The sequence below is a fragment of the Lichtheimia ornata genome (genome assembly GCF_029851405.1).
Source record: "Lichtheimia ornata isolate CBS 291.66 chromosome Unknown scaffold00042, whole genome shotgun sequence".
NCBI classification, from domain to species: Eukaryota; Fungi; Mucoromycota; class Mucoromycetes; order Mucorales; family Lichtheimiaceae; genus Lichtheimia; species Lichtheimia ornata.
The window spans coordinates 281,167-299,465 of record NW_026695362.1 but is presented as its reverse complement, the minus strand read 5'-3'; the positions used below and the strand labels follow the sequence as shown (position 1 = coordinate 299,465).

The window sequence follows — 18,299 nt, the reverse complement described above, 5'->3', positions numbered from 1 at the left end:
TCATGGATGAATACATTTGGTGTAACAAGGGCGTGTCTTCTTCAGGTGCTTATCGTGAACATGCCATCTGGGCGGCGTTGCACAACCCCGGATTGTGTGAACACACCCCAATAAAGTTTGTCAATTACTGAAGGATGGCCTACGTATAAACGCCGCCCCATCAGGGGCATTTGCCTTTTATCAACTGGTCTAGTTCTTTGTTTGACAGCCGTTTCCTTCTGGTTACCAATGTTGTGACATTGACACTAGCATGGGTGCACACATAAATGTGATCAATAATGCAAGTATAAAAGTCAACATTATGCGCATATAGCAGAATTCATGTCAAAAAATACACAAATACTTATGCATCGCTCATCTGACAAGGTTCTCTGGAGATTAAGAATGGACTTTTTTGGTCATTGCGATTGACATGGTAACTATAAACAAATACAGGGCACAGCAACACCTCCTTGTTGTGCAGCCACAGTGCTCCCAAACAAACAATCACATGTGGCACGTTCTCATTTCCATTACCAAACTTTGCACCACGTCCCGCGCTCGATCTAGAATCGTGCTTTGTCCATGTCTATGTCAGCTGATGTAGATGCTAAGTGGGCTGTGTCAAATCCCTTGCTTATATATACGTGCGTGTGTATGTGCGTGTGTGCGTGTGAAAGATCGAAGCATTGTATCAGCACATCTTCATGGTCACACACCATTGCTTTTTCATCTTGAGTTATTGTATATGGGATAGTGTTACGATGTACTTGATACATGAACACATTCTTTGTTTTGTTTCGGGTCCAAGGAACCGAGAAAGTGGGTACAATGGACATGTAGGAATGGCAAAACTACGCATTTAAGGGGGAAGCCATTGTACCCAGTAAGGCCTTACACACACAAGCGGAAATTGATGAATGTTCCAGACACATGTATACACATACATACACGCCCCATCGGCTCGTTTAATCGGAAAGCTGCTGAACAAATGTTTGGATATACAAAAGGTTGAGGGGGTGGTTTTTTATTACTATTATTAACGGAGGAATACGCTATGGATCCGCTCAAATTCAGCAGCACTTGTGAGCTGTATGCGATGTGACGAGGAAGAAGATGACAGAGAGGGTATCTGAATCCTTGCTAATGACCGCGTCAATGCTTGTTGTAGTGATCTTGCTGGTGTAGTGTTGGCCGTAGCAGCTGATGATGGTGGTTTTAATTCTTCCATCTTGTTGCGAAGTTGATCGCTGCGATGTTTGAGAGTATAAAGCACTGATTGCTGTGTTTGGTATTGATAGCTGGGTGTTCGCTTTTGGCTGTGCCATTTTCCAGATCTTCGTTCTCCATCCAAGGCAACCACCTTGGGTACTGCACTTGCTGCACGCATGTCCTTGATTAATACACGCGTTTCCAAAGCCATTGTTCTTAAGGCCTCCTTCTTCTTGATCTCCTCTTCATTGTGCTCAATGTGTTCTGGAAGCTTGTCAAGTTGCAAAGATGAGATGATATCACGGCTCTTGAGATGCGAATTCTCTGTTCGCAAGTATTGAATGACAGCCTTCAAGGTCTCAAGCTATATTGGAGATTGATAAATACCCATGCTATTCCAATTCTCCTCATCCTCATCTTACCTGGCTGGTCACATGGCTATAGTTGGCCACTTCAGTCTCCTTTGTACTAGTGTCACTTGTCGAAGGATCGTGTTCGCTCTTTTTGTTGTCGGCTGCCATCTGCCATTTCATCTCAGATTGTGCCGCTGCAGCCTTGAGCTTGCCATGCTCTTGTTCTAAGGCATCGAATTCTGCCTGCAGATTCTCAATTGCTTCGGCATACATGTGTTCTTGAGCCTGTGACTTCGCCAAGGTCTCCTCAAGCGTTGCAATTTGCTCCGTTTGCTTCTTTGCCACTGTCATACGCTTCTCCAACCATTCCACCTTTACATTCGATTCTTGTAATGCCTGATCCTTCATCTTGATATCCTTGATCAACTTGACAATCTCATCGCTATGTTGCTGCAACTTTCTTTCCATATCATGGCTGACCACCACTTCAGCCTTCATATCAGAAGCTCTCTGGATCCATGGTGCAATACCGGTAGCAACTACTCATGTACAAACGTCTTAGTTTGATCACGTTCAATACCATGGTTGTATCTAAAAATACTCACTCTTGTCCATCTTGTTATCATTGTCGATTCGAGTAATTGTGGCTGTGAGCTCGTTGGTCAACGACTTTAGCGTACGCAAGCAACCTTCCCACATGGTGCTTTCTGCAATTTCCAGAATCTCATCCGCCTTGCTATAGACGATCTGTTGGATGATGCCAAGGCTGATCTCTTCCTTGCTTCCTCGCTTGGCGTTGATGTATTCGGCAATCTGCTTGTAAACTTCAAAGCAAAATTGGCTGAGCTTGGTGCTGATAGCATAAAGTGTCTTGAAACGATGAAGATGTTCGGACTTGAGCATCAAAGCTTGTTCTGACAAGTCTTCAAGTTGGCGTAATAATTTCCTGAAAAAGGGGTTGTTGGGTTCCTTTGTGAGACTCGAATCCCAAAAATGACGAAGCATGTGATACACTTACTTGGCCATAATCTTACTATTCTTGGCTTGACTCACAAGGCGACCCAAAGGCTCAAGGTAGTCGAAATCCAATCGCTCTTCTCCTTCAGTAATGCTGATGCCTTCTTTTCTCACCGCATTATCAACGGCTTGCTTAACAAATGTCAACTCCACTGCCATTCGATCAGCGTTGAGATCAAGAGCACGTGTCAAGCCAAAGAACTGATCCACAAGAATTGATTCGCCGTTTTGTACAAGATAAACTTCTGTGAGATGTTCCAATTGCGCGATCATGCTATGATTGACAACAGCATAATGAGTTACATAGCCCCCTTTCCCTCCAATGCGTACACTTACCGTTGTAAATCGGATACACATTCGCTTTCCTTCAATTCATCGGTACGTAGCAATTCGACAATGCCGTTGAGACGACGCTCGGTGCCAACAAGATCATGGTAAACTTGACCCATTCGAGTAAAGATATCGGGGCTGCAATGCTGAATAAAGGTGACAAAGCGCTTGGCTAGATCACTTAACCAACCAGCTCGTTGTCTCATCTAGTAACGTAAATCATTGAGTTAAATGCCATTCCCCCATCTCCCAATCTTCCTTTTTACCTCGCAAACCGATACAAGATTCTCGTTGATGGTATCCATAAGCTTTTCGCTGATTGGATGATTTTGGTCGAGTTGCTTAATGATGAGCTCAGACTTGAATGCAAGGCGCTTAAACAGTAAGAGACAAGAGATGGGGTCGTTTTCGGTTTTGAAGAAAGAATCGGGAAGATAAGGTTGAACATAAGTCAATCGGTCATTGGCTTGAGCTGCATCCAATTTGCGAAGTTCAAGGTCGACAGCTTTAGCATGTGCCTTCATGACAGTGGATTGGAGTTGCATATTGAGTGACATCATAGCTTGTGATTGGCTGCTTAATGAATGGCGTTCGGATTGTTGCGTTTGCTCTTGTTGTCGAAGTTGCTCAAGATCGTTTTGGAGGTTGATGACGAGTTCTCGGAATTGTTGGATGGTCGCTTCATAGTCAGCATTGGTCTCTTCGCCTGAACGAATACGCTCGAGCTGTTCTCGTAAAAGCATATCTCTGTGATCTATAAGCTAATATTAGAGATCCACAAACAAAGAACCGTTCATGCGCCCATACCAATTTCAGCCTGAAGTTGTTTCTCGGTTTCCATATGATTTTCTTCCAATTCATCAGCCAATTCTTTGAGAGCCTCCAAGTCCTGGATCACCACACGCATCTCCTCCATCTTCTCATTCAGCGTAAGATTCTTATCAGTCAACTGCTCAACAAGGTCTTCAGCATGAAGGGCATCATCCAAACGCTGCTTGAGATCCTCAATCTGCATATCAGCATCACTAAGTTGCTCCTTGACACGCTCATATTGCTCTGATTTCATTGTATTAGCAAATAATGAATATAAATAACATGCGCATGATATCATTACCTTTGTAATCCTCCAATTCATAGTTCTCCTTTTCCAATGCTTTGATCTTACGATTGAGCTCAGCTTCTTGTTCTTGCGTAGCATCACGTAATCGCATCAATGCTTCTTTGAGACGGTCATTGTGTCGTTCAAGTTGAATGACTTCCAGCGGCGTCTTTTCTTCGCCCGTATTCTCTGGTGCTCGATTGAGGATGTCTAAACAATGAACGTGTTAGTGTCATACAACGACTTGTTTCATTCATCCATACATACCTGCTTCCTTTTTCAATACATCCAAATCCACACTAATCTCCTCAATCTTGTCCTTGAGCACATTGACTTCTTGTTGCAAATTCTCAGCTCGTTCCTCAGCGACCTCCTTATCCAAAGTCATCATTTCCATTGATTCAATGACATCCGTATACTTGGATTCAAAGGCATCTCTTTCTTCACTTGTTTCCTTGAGCTGCCGTTTCGTCTCCCGTAAATCCTTTTGCAATTCAGCAACCTTGTCTATATGATCCACAATTAATATCCTCCTCCATTTTGTAAATGCCTCGCGTTTCTCTTCAATGCTTTACCTTGAAGTTTATTACGCAAAGTTAAAAATTGCTCAGCTTCTTCTTTGACCTTTTCATTCTCTCGATGCCTTTCTCGATCTTCTTGTCGCTTTGTTTCCAAAATCTTGAGCTTGAGTCTCAATTCCTCATAATCCTTCATCGGCACTGTTTGCTCGGATTTGCTGACAGGCATAGATGGTGCTAATGTGCCATAAACGGAAGCTGAGGGTGGTGCAGCTGGTTGCTGTTGCTGTTGTTGTTGCTGTGGTAGATCTTGTTGCTGTGGTGGTGTAGCAGGCGTTTCATCCTCTTCTTCCTCATCTTCATCCTCATCCTCTGGTTTGGTTGATTCATTATCCACATCTTGATCCTCATCAGCATTATCAGGAGTTGCAGCTGTTCTTGCTTGTTCATCACGCTCATATTGTTCACGATGTTCTTGAAGATCTCGTAAGCGTTGCTGTTGTTGTTCTCGTAATAAATGTAGCTGTCTATCACGTGCTTCACGTGAAGCTCCACCAGCTGATGATGCTGAATTAGTGGCAGGATGATTGTTGTTTGAAGATCCTTGTGTTCCTGAACGAGGTCGTCGTATGATGCTCTTTTTGCCACTACCAGGGCCAATAGTGACACTCGCTGTTGGTACAGCACTACTGCGAGGAGATGCAATCATGGTAGGCCTTCGAAGACCTGTTTGAGCAGTTGATCCACCACCAGAAGCACCTGATTGTTGATGTAATCGTCCAATACGTGAACCTGGTGATGATATACGTGAAGGTAAAAGAGTAGATGATGGTGAAGGCGTTCGTTGTTGTAACGATCGAGCTGCTGTAAGATTGGGATCTTGAGGAGGAGCAAAACGTTCTGAACTGGCACTGCTTCTATCCGATCGTGGCGAGCTTAGGGCATCATCCTAGCAACGTAGACGTATTAGACAAAGCCCAAAGTGTGTTACATGTATAAACATACCTCACTTGTAGAACTGGATGATCGTGATGGAAGTACTCGCACTTGACTAGGACGAACAAAGACACCATGGTTCAAACGACAATCGAAGTAACGTTTGCCTTGAACGATACCACTGTTCTTGCCCGATGGTTCATCGAGTTCAATGCCAATCCATTTGCCTGTTTGGAAGCTCGTGGTGCCAGCATAGCGAATGGTGCCTGTTTTGCCTTGCACCTGCACTCGAACACCAACTTTGAGTTCTGTATCGTTAATGGGACCCATGCATACACCACTGGACACTCGAATGGCGGCTGTTGATGGTACTACTGCTGAAGAGAATGCGGAGCGTATTGAATAGAGATGATGGACCGTGAATGCTCAAGAATAAGAGTAGTTAAAAAAGAGCGTCGCGATGTAGATGAGATTGAAGACTTTTTATAACAAAGAAGAAAAGGGGAACAACGTCGCTAATTCTTGTGACACATGCGCATACTTGCGACCCTTTTGGTATCCAAACTTCACTCTAAGCTATGCTTTATCAGTGTTCGATGATCCGACCTCGTGGTATTACTTAAGGGTACACATGCATGTGCGTGACCAAACCTATATAATATGCACACTTGACAAGTCCTTATGTGAGCACCTTTTTATGTTGTCCCTCTCTTGCTCTCTATCCATAATATACTACGCGTTCTTCCTATTCTTGTAACTACCGCTCTTCTTATTGCCACTCATATTATTGTTCCTGGTACCTGAGTAATGAGTGTCGCATATGCCAGGTGAATCTTTATTGGTTTGCTCACTTCTTTCGTAAACTTTGCAAGGCTTCCTATGGGGTGATGATGTTAAACGCTTATATAATCATAGAATACAATGTCGTAGTATTTATATTTACAGGAACCTGTAATCTTTTGCAATCCATACTAACAATAAAAGATAACCTCTGTAACATCCCGCCCTGTACCAATATCAGTATTCGTACCCTTCTTGATTCCCAATTCATAAACTGCCAACTAATAGCCGCTTCCTCCCATTCTCATCCGTTGCCCACTCCAGTGCATGTGAACGATTCTGCTGCTCCAGCCCAACATTTCCATCCTTTAACTTTCTTGATCCGAGGGAATTTGACTGAGCTACGGTCAAAGAGAGATTACATCAATCCATACATCAGCATACATTCGAATGTCTCAACTGATTGATCCTTGCTTGACCGTAACTCAACCAAATCAGCTCGCATCAAGAAACTTGAATGATGGAAGTTCTCGGCTGGAGCACGAGCATTGTTCGCATGTCATATAATTTACAACGTTGCCGATTGTGCGGAAATGGCTATAGCTCGCAATGTATGGGCTATTGTCGATAGTATACAGTATCATCCTTCCATCCTTCCAGTCATGCAAAGTAGCTGAGTTACACAAAGAGGTCCCTCTGCATCTTTTGCTCTGCCAGGGTCCACCTACTTGACAATGAACAAAGACCACTCTTCATATAGCATCACGCTTACAAACATAAAGGTGCCTGTATCTCCAAACTTTACAATGAAACGTGGGGTTTTTATTAGAGCAATGTGCTCGGCTTGGCCAACAGCACCTTGTGTGAAAGTTTCACGTTCAATGTCGCAAACAGCCCAAAAAATATTTTTTGGTCGTCGTCGTCGAAGAGGTCGACCCCCAGATCCAGTTTGGCTGGTAGCGACATTGTGAAATCTGGGAACGGCCACGATGAACTTCATATTTTGACACAAGATCGCTTTGACCCCGACGAGCAGCTTTGTTCTCATAAAGACCCCACGTTTGATTGTAAAGTTTAGAGATACAGGCACCTTTATGTTTTACTATGCGGCAAGCGTGATGGTATATGAAAAGTGATCTTTGTTCATTGTCGAGTAGCTAGATCTTGACAGAGTAAAAGATGCAGAGGGACGTGTTTGTGTAACACAGCTACTTTGCATGACTGGAAGGGTTGATGATTATACTTTATAGCTATCCATGATAGTCCGTATATTGCACGCTATCAGCCAATACCTCACAATCAGCGTTGTTGAAAAATCCATTGCATGTGAAAGATTCTCCTGCTCCAGCCCATCATTTCCATCATTCCAGTTTCTTGATCCGAGTCGATTTGACTGAGCTACGCCCAAACAGTGAATCTATAAATTCTTGAAAGACAGACCCTGCGAATGTCTCCGTCTTTCAAACTTTTGGGCGCTCTCGTTCCAAATTTTCAAATGAAGCGTGAATTTTTTATTAGAAAAAAGTGGATCAGCATGCTCGGAGCACCATCCTGACCAATTTTCAAGTTGGAAGTGGGCAACTTCGGGGCGGTAGGCCGTCCGCTCTTTTGTTGCCGTCATCCACCATTTGGGCCGCCCCGCATTTTAAATCTTCACAATGAAGTCTGCAACTTTTAAACGAATGACATTGATCAGCATGTCCAAGTGCATCCTGTGTGAAAGTTTCATGCTTGAGAGGGGCAATCACCACATCAAGGATTGGATGTACAGTGTTCATGCATTTATACAAGAGGTGTCCGACCCATTTAATTTCCACTTCTTCCGCTCTCAGCCGCTTCCCTCTTCCTCCCACCCTCAACTGTTGGCCCATTCAAGTACAACTACCACCACCTGCGAACGATTGTCCTGCTTCAGCCCATCATGTCAATCCTGCAACTCTCTTGATTCGATTGCCTTCGACTGAAGGGCAAGTTCATGACGTGCACACCTTCTTTTCGCCACTCCACTACAACGCGTGCCTTCTTTCATACAGCACAATGCCTTGCACACTCCTCTGCCACGATCAAGCGTAACAGCGTTCATTGCAGCAGTTGCTATCCGCATTGCGCGTGCTCCATTGTCTCGAATCGCGTTCTTTACTTGCAGCAACGTGGCTTGCAGCCTTTTCAGGTGGACAGCAGATAGCCATCATATAGGAGCACCTTTATTTACGTATAGCAACTTGTTTCAATACATACGACTTCCTAAGAATATGAATATGAATATGGATATGGATATGGATATGGATATGGATATGGATATGGATATGGATATTGGTTTGATGCATGGGATGGAAGGATCTGGGCATATACAACGCGTGGAAAAAGGCTTTGTCAACTTGATCCATTATGCTTCATGTTGTGATCTTGAACATTGGCGCATCGAATTGTCATGCTTTACACGATACTTTATGGCAGTAAAATCATCATCATCATCCAACTTCATGTTTCGACACGCCATGCATATTATACGCCACCGCACCTTGCACAATGCACGCCGAAAGGATGGAAACCTCCCTTAGCAATGTATCTCCCATTGGAACAAGTCGCTGTACCTCTCAGCCTATCTTGTGTGAAGGATGCCGGATCAAAAGATTACTTTATCGAATACGAGATTGCGTTTGTCAACCATTTCAAAGTTCTCCAAACCTTCCTTCTTCCTGAGCTGGTGGACCTTGTCGTGTGTGTGACACTTGATGCGTTGTATTATGTAGTATAGATAGATTTATTGTACGGCATGCTAAAGGAAGAAAGAGAGATAAAGAAAAGGTCTGATTGATTGATTGTGTCTTGAACAATGGCTGTATTTCGGTACCATAAGTTACTTCCCTTTTTGTGATTTGATCTTGTCAATGACGCTGTTAACTTGGTGGCACGTGCTTTGCTGGATGAGGATGGGGTATGCAATGGCTGAAAATCAACGTGTGATTATGGTGCCCACAAGAGGTGTCTTTTATGCTTTAAGTCAAACTATTGTCTTCGATTACTCATGACAGCTAAAACAAGGCAAGATGTATGATATTGAAACAACGATGACCAAGCACTCGTTTTTGTTTTATTTGCAAAGTTGATCAGATGTTTAGAGTTGACCACAGTTGGTGATCTTGATTTCCTTGGTGGTGCGACCGCTTTGGCTGCCACACTTCTCAATGGCCTGAACGATGTCCATACTATACATTATACGTCATGATCAGTCCAAATCCATATTCCGATATATAGATTGACCCATGTACTTACCCTTCAACGACCTTGCCAAAGACAACGTGCTTACCATCCAACCAGGGGCAGGGGACAGTGGTGATGAAGAATTGGGAGCCGTTGGTGTTGGGACCAGCGTTGGCCATGGAAAGGAGACCAGGTTGAGTGTGCTTAAGAGTGAAGTTCTCATCAGCGAACTTGTTGCCTATTATCACACCGATCGATGAAAAAGTCAGCATCTCTTCCTTTTATAAACCACGCGTTTCCTTTCCCAACTCACCATAGATGGACTTGCCACCAGTGCCGTTGAAGTTGGTGAAGTCACCACCTTGAAGCATGAACTGGGGAATGACACGGTGGAAGATGCTGTCCTTGTAACCGAAACCCTTCTCGCCAGTGCAAAGAGCACGGAAGTTCTCAGCGGTGCGTGGGGTTGTATCGGCCGCAAGTTCAAATACGATGCGCTGTTGAATAGATGAATGTAAGCATAAACGCGGGTTTGTTTGTAAGCGAGTCCATAATAAAGAAGAGTACTTACACCGAGAGGCTTGCCTCCGGCTGCGACATCGAAATAGACCTAAGAGGAATCGATGATTAGATGAGGTTGATCATGCTATCAAGTAGCTTTAACTTACTCTAGGGTTGGACATGTTTATAGAAAAGAAGAAAAAGAGGTAGGTGTTTCTATGAACCACGGGAAAATGAGGACTTTTTATTGCCTCGGGCTTAACGCGCGGTTCCTAAATCGGAGAGACGTGTTAAGAAAAAGTAGCGGCCCAATGATTGAAAAAAGTCCAAGGCTTTCCACCGCGTTCTGCTATGGGACTGCATAATTGAGCTTGTGTGTTTGGCGCAGTATTACGTGTTGATCCATTATGCTATCTATGACAAAGCTCACTCGCTGGGTAAAATCCTCCTACTTAATAGGAGCTACAAGCCTTATCATTATCATGTCATTGGGGTATTGGATGAGCAAAGACGTCATTTTCACGCATGTCTCGGGTATAAAGAGCAAACAAAGGATGCTGCTCGATGCTTCATTGTTTGCTTTTTGAGGAGTTTGGGAGGGAACCTTATTTTGTCATGCACCAACAAACGTTATTAGCACATGCAGCAACAGCATATGTATTCATTGTTTTGATAGGGTGAGCAATCGGCGTTGGGGAGGAACCGATAGCTTATATATTCTGACAGCGCCTTGAATTGTAACACAAACTTGTGCCGGTGGCTCATCTTCAACGAATGTACTCTTGTGTGTACCCTTCACGTCATTGGAAAACCGCAATGATGGCCGACGCGTGAATCCTGGTAGATTTCCCACGTATACAACAATATAGTATGCTCCATAGATGGCATGGGATCATTGCACACACGTTATTATCAATGCAAACAAGTGCTTGTTGCACAGCCATATATTGGCATCATCAGCAAGCATCGTATTGCTGTTCCAGACCATCTCCGTTAGTTGTATACGTATGCATGTGTGCACATGTCATGTAAATGGCATCGCTTTTTTTTTTCTTTACTTGTGTCATCATGTTCCAGCATATGAATCAAAACAGAGGGAATAGGTGTGTTGGTTACAATAAGGGTTACAAAAGTGCATGTGCATGTGTAGAGTTGTGTGTGTGCATGGGAGGTAATCATCATTGAGTATTGGAAATGGGAGTGAAAAAGAGAAAGTGAAAGAAAAGGGTATATGGAAAATGCAAAAAGTGTGATATTACAAAAAGACCTTTGAATGCAAAGGATCATCTTCTGGAAGCGTTTGGAGGAAACCTTGCCATTCAGCCCATAAGACAACGGCCGGACCTTCTAATCGATGCACTGGTACGAGGGTAGCTTGCTTATCTTGAGAGAAATCACGACATTGGGTCCATCCATTGGCACCATTCATGTAAAAGGCTATAGCTTCAGGAGCTTGTAATGTCAATTTGATCTCCATGCGATCATCTGACAACTGCTGCAACTGGATACTTTGTACCGAATCCAAGGCAAAGATCATTTTAAATGAAAGTGGGCCATCTTGAATGACCCAAGTCAGCTGTCGTTCCACCAAATCACAAAAGCAATGGATATCATTAGGTAACATCACCATACGTTTCCAGGTACCAATTTCAAGTGTGTCAGCAGAAAATTGGTGTTGGACAAGCAATGTGGAAACTGCCATAAAGGATAAAGTAGTGTGTGTGAGAAATAGGATGCATTAGCGAAAAAAATGAGCACACTTACAATCACTCCATCCTCCCATATTCGATAAGGGTGGCATGGTTGCTCCTCTTGAGCGATTTGTTGGTAGTTCTTCTTGATGAGGAGGAGAGCGATTATAGTCAGCTGATTGAGCACGGACCATGGATGCTGGTGGTGGTGGAGGAGGGGGTGGTGGTGGTGCGGGTGGAAATTTGGATGTAGGTTGCTGTTGTTGTTGGTTGTAATAGTAATAGTAATAGTAGTAATAGATGGGTGCATCATAGGTATCTTGCATTTGACAAGCTGTAGTGGCGGCTGAAGCAGCCCATTGCTGCATTCGTAAAATACGAGTTTGAGCAATGGATGTACGCCTGGCAATGTTCTTTTCTTTGGCACGTCGATTTTGGAACCAGATTTGAATGGACCTTTCGGTCATCCCTAACTGCTTGGAGAGTTGCTCACGTAAACGACCTGAAGGTGAAGGATAAGAAGTAAATGTACGTTCAAGCACAGCCAATTGATTTGGCGATGTGCGGGTTCGTTTCCGAGGTTGTTGTTGTTGAATGGTCATTGTTTCTTTGGAGAAAGAAGAAAAAGAGAAAAGGGCATTTGCCATACAAGAAAGAAAGAAAATGGGACTCCCCCTTCTCGTTTATATAGACGCGATCCAAACTCACGCGCATAAATCTTTTTCTACTTTTTCCCCCCAAGATGTTACGCTGTCCCCCGTCTCATGAATAAACACAGCGATCGGTGCTCTTCACACACATCGCTCGTGTGATGTGCTGTTAATTGACACATTCCCGATTCAGTATAAGGTCCAAAAACGTGGTTCAATATGCAGGAACGCGCTCATGTAACGAAGATCCCTACTTTATCCAATTTTAATGTCATCCTCCAAGTAAATTGCGATATGCTATATGCGTGTATATGTAAACATGTGTTGACATATACCAAGCATGTTCGAGAAACGTTACCAATGGCCCATCGCAGCTCGTTGTTCCAAGGCATTACGCCAAAAGAGGTAATTCAACCTGCTCCTTCACGGTTACACCCACTTTCCACGATACTGTAGTCGGTGTGAATCCATTCTCTTACCAACAATGAAATAATAAATGACTCTTTAATTGCATTTTTGTTTGTTGCACCATGAACAGGAACGTGGCGAAGCAAGGAAGACAAATTAGGGGGGAAGGAGGATATGGGTGATTGAAGCGCAGGTGGTGGTGATAGTGTTGTTGTTGAAGAAATGTGTGCTATATGTAGTATATAAAATGCTAATGACTAATGGGTATCTAAATCTAAATAAAAATGTATGTTTTGGATTAGTTGAAATACTTGGTGGCTTCATACTCTGGTGGTGGCAATGATGGGACACGTTCAAGGGGAAGATTGCTGGTGACAAGGAATGGAGTTTGAGAGGCGTATTGCATTTGGCGAGCGAAGTCATGGTAACAGTCGCATAGATACGTGTGTGGTAACTCGTTTGGCTTGTCGATCTCTGGTTGCGCCCATTTACTCTTCTCCTTTTTCTTCTTGCCTTCATGAGGAGCCGCTTGACGAGGAGTCACACCCAACTCAAAATACGAAGGTAATCTTCCAAAATCTTCTTTCAAACGACAATCAAAGACCGTTATCGGGACATCGAACACAATGGTATCATAGATACGACGCTTGTCCTTGCTCTTGTCACGGCTCACTTTGAACTTGGATAACACATGTTGCCATGAACCGGATCCAGCCGCGTCAGGATGATGATGATGATCATGGATTGTTGGAGTATGATGTTCTAATGGACCTTCCATGATATCTTCCGGAGCCAGTGGATGCATGGAGCAGATATCACCTTCATTAGGAAAAGAGAGCGTCAACTTGATGGTGATATAGTGACGAAACTGGATCTCTCGGTAATGAGTGCTTGTGTGATGGATGTTTTGGTGGCAGGTAGGCGTTGCAAAAGTCAGCCGATGAGCGAATGTATCACCGATCAGCAATTTCCCCTTGCTGGAGCTGAATATGGGTTGTACTTGATCCGTGGTATCTGTGCTCTCATCCAAAAGACTCGTCGATGCTCGAAACTGGAACGGAAATCTTTCATGTCCATTTCTTTGTGCACGCATCTCCAATTCAAGATATCGATAATGCTCCGTCACAACGACATCCATATGCTCCAATCGCACATGCTTCATCTGAGGTTGGATAATCGATCTGATATGGAAAGCTTCGCCTGCTGAAAATGCTGCTTGTTCAATGATCACTTGAATGTCGGCTGGGCCAATCCTCTTTTCCAAAGTACGTGATAAATCTTGCACCGTGTTGTTGGTAAGCAGCGAATTGGACATGTAGGTACGCAATACAAGCACCGTCTTGGTGGAATGCCATGAGTTAAGCAACGAGATACCAGGTCGACTAGCACGTGCTTCAATCGTATGTCGTACTCGGCCGTAAACATCATCAATCGATTCAACCACAGACTAAAAAGAGCCTCAAGTGAGTGATTGGATCATCCAATAACCCTTTGTTTTTACTTACATTAGGTACAAGGAAGCCAAAGGGAAGTCGATGTACACCTTCAGACAAGTACTTGGTTTCATTCATCAATACAAGGGTCTCCTCGCTAAGCACCTTTTCAGATGTCAATCGGGTGCCTCGAACACCAATTCCTATATTACATACATATCTGATAAGCAACCTTGACATACATACAAATGATATAAAAGTACCCTCTGGCCAATACGTGGTAGCCGTACACTTGAATGTCACTGCAATGTTGGAGATCTTTGTTGACTTTGATAATGTCAGGACGACATTGCCTGATAAGACGGTCTTTGATTCTTCAGTGGGAGGACCCCGTAGAATGATAGGCTTCAACGGATCAAATGACAGGTTGGATTGCGAGATCTTTTTGAGGTTCATTGCGAGCAAGGGAAAAGGGAAGAAGGGAAAGTGGTTGCGGGTGCAAAGATAAGGGAAGAGGAGCAACAAAGAAAACTCAAAAAAGAGCCCGTGGTGTTTACCGCCTTTTAGACCATTGATCGGTGTCGGGTCAAGACCGATAGGGATCGCGATGGAAATGTGGAAAATCTTTTTTCGCAACCGATGATGCGTCCGTGCTCGGATGGACGTGGGAAACATAGGTGCTTCGTGTAACTCGCGTGGTCAAAGAGTGCTTGAACAATGACAGCCCCTTCTATTCCAAGTGGTGTCAGTTACCCCTTCCATCTCTTTGTTGCCGCCAAATGCTATTTTTACAATCAGCCGATTATTTCACCTGTTATGGCACATTTAGAGCAATCCGATAACAAGCTCCCTCTCTTCCTCCCTTAACACATTGACTATTCAACGACACCATAGGCAAATGGACTCTTCTAGACACATAATAGTTCCTGCTTTTATCTATGATACAATAGCGATGTCATGGCAACCGTTTTTGATTTTCATAAAGTGGATCCATAATTCTGACTCAGCGGGATAAACCATGTGGCATAGGATCAATGTGTCACTGTAAATTAAAGTTTTGCAGTAGAAGGATACCATCAAAACTTTGCAAAGAGCTGCATGATTGCTGCAAACAGGGGACAAAGATGGTTGCCCCTGCTCATTTTTGATTGGGAGATTTACCGCTTGGGTGATGTTGTCTTTGTTTTGCTGTGCTTGTGGCCGCATGACCATCGGGGATAGAACATCAAAGAACCGGCATATAAAAAGGCCGTCGGCATATAGGGCCTCTATTGCCACTTGTCTTTTCATCCCATACACACAAAAATGGGTACGTACGCGTTTAGAAGTCATTGTATGCATCCATTGTTGACCTTGATTGTATGATTGCAGTCGCTCAAGTTCAACAACCTGCTCCTCAATTCAAGCTGCCTGCTGTTGTCAACGGCGAGTTTAAGGACATCTCGCTCTCTGATTTCAAGGGCAAATACGTTGTCTTTTTCTGGTACCCCATGGATTTCACCTTTGTGTGTCCCACTGAAATTCTCGCGTTTTCCGAACGAGTGAAGGATTTTGAAAAGAGGGATACTGTGGTACTCGCTGCATCGGTTGATAGCGGTAATAAGATAATGTCAACGTGTAGTAGTAAGGATATCAAATGCTGATGATGGCATGGTTTATAGAGTTCTCTCATTTGGCTTGGATCAATACACCTCGCAAACAAGGAGGTCTTGGTGAAATGAACATCCCTATTCTTTCTGACAAGACCAAGCAAGTTGCTCGTGACTATGGCGTCTTGCTTGAAGATGCTGGTGTCACTCTTCGAGGTACTTTGCGTGCTTTTAAAACACGTGTTAAAAGAGAGACAGAGACTCTAAACATTGTACCATCATCATAGGCTTGTTTTTGATCGATCCACAGGGTATCGTCAGACAAATTACCATCAACGACTTGCCTGTTGGCCGTAACGTGGATGAAGTTTTGAGGTTGATTGACGCGTTCAAATTTACTGATGTTCACGGTGAAGTGTGCCCTGCCAATTGGCATCAAGGCGATATGACCATCAAGCCCGAAGTCGACAAGTCCAAGGAATACTTTGAAAAAGCCAACTAAGATCCATCCATACGTGTGTGGCAATGTAAAATAAAAATGGAACATCGTGTTGTTTATGTTTTGATCAATAATAACGTCTACACTAAACTCTACTACATCATGCATTTGTGCTGCAATACGAAAATGTTTCATGTTGTCATGATGATGGGTCCCTTCCACTTGATGATCCCTCAAGCGTCCACGTAGGAAGAAAAGTCATGCACATGTCCTCTTTCTCCTTCACGCTACGCCTTTTTCGCCTTCTTGACAATATCCAAGGACGTTTTCAGCATCTCTGATATACGTTGAAAGGATTGTATTTGCTCCATGTCTGCCACCACCTTGCGAGCATCCGTGATATCCGAGTCAGCTGTCTCCACTCTACTTTTCATGGCTCGTAACCGTTTCTTGTCCTCCACAATGACTGGCACTTTGCGTTGGATATGATCAGCCACTTGATATAAACCGATCGAGCAATCATTGAATGCCAATTTGGCTGTCAGCACTATCCCTGTGGTAACTATCATTCATAAATGTCAATATACATCATCGTATCATGGCAAAAAAGATACCAACTAACCTTGCTGAACACTACCATGGATACGTCGTTTCCGTTCAGATTCATCGGAAGGAGGATATTGTAATACGGCTGCTGCTCCTGCACTAAGGGTATTGAGACCAGGTGTGCGACGAGCGAGCGACGACAACTGATCGAGAGATGAGCTTGAAAAGAGATTGAGCGAAGAAGACGGTGACAATTCAGGACGATGAAGCGAATCCTTTTGAGATGAGAGTGATGTGGAAGAAGAGGCAACCTGGCTATCTTCGGATGTCGCCATATACAACAACAACAGCTGCGGGGAAAAGAAAGCAACTCTCTGATTTGGAATTTCATGCAATTGTCAAGAACCAGGTAATGCTCATCGTACTATGGCGCGATCGTAAAGATGGTCCAAGGTTAGGTGGGGGCTCGATTGCTGATGCGAATGATCATTGCAATTTACAGTATTCGAATACATAGGCATACATACATACCATGCTAAGCCGTTGCCTGGCAACGACAAGTCTCTTTTATATTGGACATGTGCGTAAGAAAACAAGTGATTCATTATCCCCAGCAACCGCATTGTGTAACCAACCAGCTGTATATGTGTTTGTCATTGAAATTGTCTCTTTTTGCTCCCTCTCTTCCACACTCCTTTTCCACAACACTCGTTACTCATGGCACCAACCTCGGCCATAATTGGCATTCCAGCACTCATTATGCTGTTGGCACATTACAAATCGTTGCCCTTGGCGTACACAGCCAGGTCAGGGTTGTTATTACGGTCTTTGGTCAAACAAGCCAAGGCAAAGAACCTTGAACCCGAACGTAAGTCTACATACTAGTTGCTATCATAGCTCTTGTTCTCATTCTCTTTGTATTATACAGCATTATTCGGTATCGTATCCCAGGATCATAAGGTTTTATTTGACGACATAGACTATAACCAACATATGGTAAGGGTCCCAAAAGAATCAATGATGGAAAGCACGATCTAATCATATGCCAATAGAACAACGGGTAAATATGGGATAAAGGATTTTGTGTAAGTGGGGGTGGACCATGGCTGATATGATTGATCTTTTTGTAGCATGTACAACAAGGTTCTTGATTTTGGTCGAATCCACTTACTATATACCATCCTTCCTCGCGTGATGATGGAGCCTGATCACAACATCTTTTGCCACAATGCGGGTGTGGTGACCTTGTTTCGGAAAGAGATCAAACCCCTCAGCAAGTATACCGTGCAAACTCGTATATGGACATGGAATCAAAAATGGTTTTGGCTTCAACATCGTTTCATCTTACCCGATGGTACTGTGGCGTGCTTGTGCGTAAGCAAACTTGTCTTTAAAAAGACTTCCGGCAAAACAATCCCACCTGCCGAGATCTTCAAGTTGTGTGGACATGATTTAAGTGATCCTTCAATCGAGGAACGTCGTCAAAAGAACTGGGAACTTGCTGAAGGACTGATCAAGCTGGATGCTTTGACCAACGACACCTACTCATGGAACTCACAGCAAATCCTTCCACATGCAAAGTTATAGATGTATTATTATAGATCAATTTTTTAT

The 18,299-nt window shown here is 43.6% G+C and overlaps 7 protein-coding genes across 7 annotated transcripts; 2 read left to right on the top strand and 5 right to left on the bottom strand.

The window, feature by feature from the left end:
- Positions 1-1,018: 1,018 nt before the first annotated feature.
- On the bottom strand, positions 1,019-5,774 carry O0I10_008211 (uncharacterized protein; the record flags this gene model as incomplete). The annotated part of the gene is made up of 11 exons (XM_058488218.1): positions 1,019-1,555; positions 1,614-2,083; positions 2,150-2,490; positions 2,563-2,835; positions 2,898-3,097; positions 3,158-3,645; positions 3,699-3,947; positions 4,006-4,200; positions 4,258-4,497; positions 4,566-5,457; positions 5,514-5,774. The coding sequence occupies 11 exons, from the start codon at positions 5,772-5,774 to the stop codon at positions 1,019-1,021; spliced, it is 4,146 nt and encodes a 1,381-aa protein (XP_058341111.1).
- A 3,568-nt stretch (positions 5,775-9,342) lies between these two features.
- O0I10_008210 (peptidyl-prolyl cis-trans isomerase A1) lies at positions 9,343-10,111 on the bottom strand (the record flags this gene model as incomplete). Its single annotated transcript, XM_058488217.1, has 5 exons — positions 9,343-9,433; positions 9,501-9,666; positions 9,742-9,925; positions 10,000-10,038; positions 10,097-10,111. 5 exons carry the CDS (start codon positions 10,109-10,111, stop codon positions 9,343-9,345), a joined length of 495 nt encoding a protein of 164 aa, XP_058341110.1.
- Positions 10,112-11,184: 1,073 nt separating this feature from the next.
- O0I10_008209 (uncharacterized protein) lies at positions 11,185-12,222 on the bottom strand (the record flags this gene model as incomplete). The annotated part of the gene is made up of 2 exons (XM_058488216.1): positions 11,185-11,624; positions 11,694-12,222. 2 exons carry the CDS (start codon positions 12,220-12,222, stop codon positions 11,185-11,187), a joined length of 969 nt encoding a protein of 322 aa, XP_058341109.1.
- A 754-nt stretch (positions 12,223-12,976) lies between these two features.
- O0I10_008208 (uncharacterized protein) lies at positions 12,977-14,567 on the bottom strand (the record flags this gene model as incomplete). Its single annotated transcript, XM_058488215.1, has 3 exons — positions 12,977-14,125; positions 14,184-14,314; positions 14,375-14,567. 3 exons carry the CDS (start codon positions 14,565-14,567, stop codon positions 12,977-12,979), a joined length of 1,473 nt encoding a protein of 490 aa, XP_058341108.1.
- Positions 14,568-15,416: 849 nt separating this feature from the next.
- On the top strand, positions 15,417-16,202 carry O0I10_008207 (uncharacterized protein; the record flags this gene model as incomplete). The annotated part of the gene is made up of 4 exons (XM_058488214.1): positions 15,417-15,420; positions 15,483-15,707; positions 15,773-15,916; positions 15,988-16,202. 4 exons carry the CDS (start codon positions 15,417-15,419, stop codon positions 16,200-16,202), a joined length of 588 nt encoding a protein of 195 aa, XP_058341107.1.
- Positions 16,203-16,426: 224 nt separating this feature from the next.
- O0I10_008206 (uncharacterized protein) lies at positions 16,427-17,020 on the bottom strand (the record flags this gene model as incomplete). The annotated part of the gene is made up of 2 exons (XM_058488213.1): positions 16,427-16,701; positions 16,762-17,020. 2 exons carry the CDS (start codon positions 17,018-17,020, stop codon positions 16,427-16,429), a joined length of 534 nt encoding a protein of 177 aa, XP_058341106.1.
- Positions 17,021-17,402: 382 nt separating this feature from the next.
- O0I10_008205 (uncharacterized protein) lies at positions 17,403-18,272 on the top strand (the record flags this gene model as incomplete). The annotated part of the gene is made up of 4 exons (XM_058488212.1): positions 17,403-17,553; positions 17,614-17,681; positions 17,738-17,745; positions 17,816-18,272. The coding sequence occupies 4 exons, from the start codon at positions 17,403-17,405 to the stop codon at positions 18,270-18,272; spliced, it is 684 nt and encodes a 227-aa protein (XP_058341105.1).
- Between the last annotated feature and the right edge of the window lie 27 nt (positions 18,273-18,299).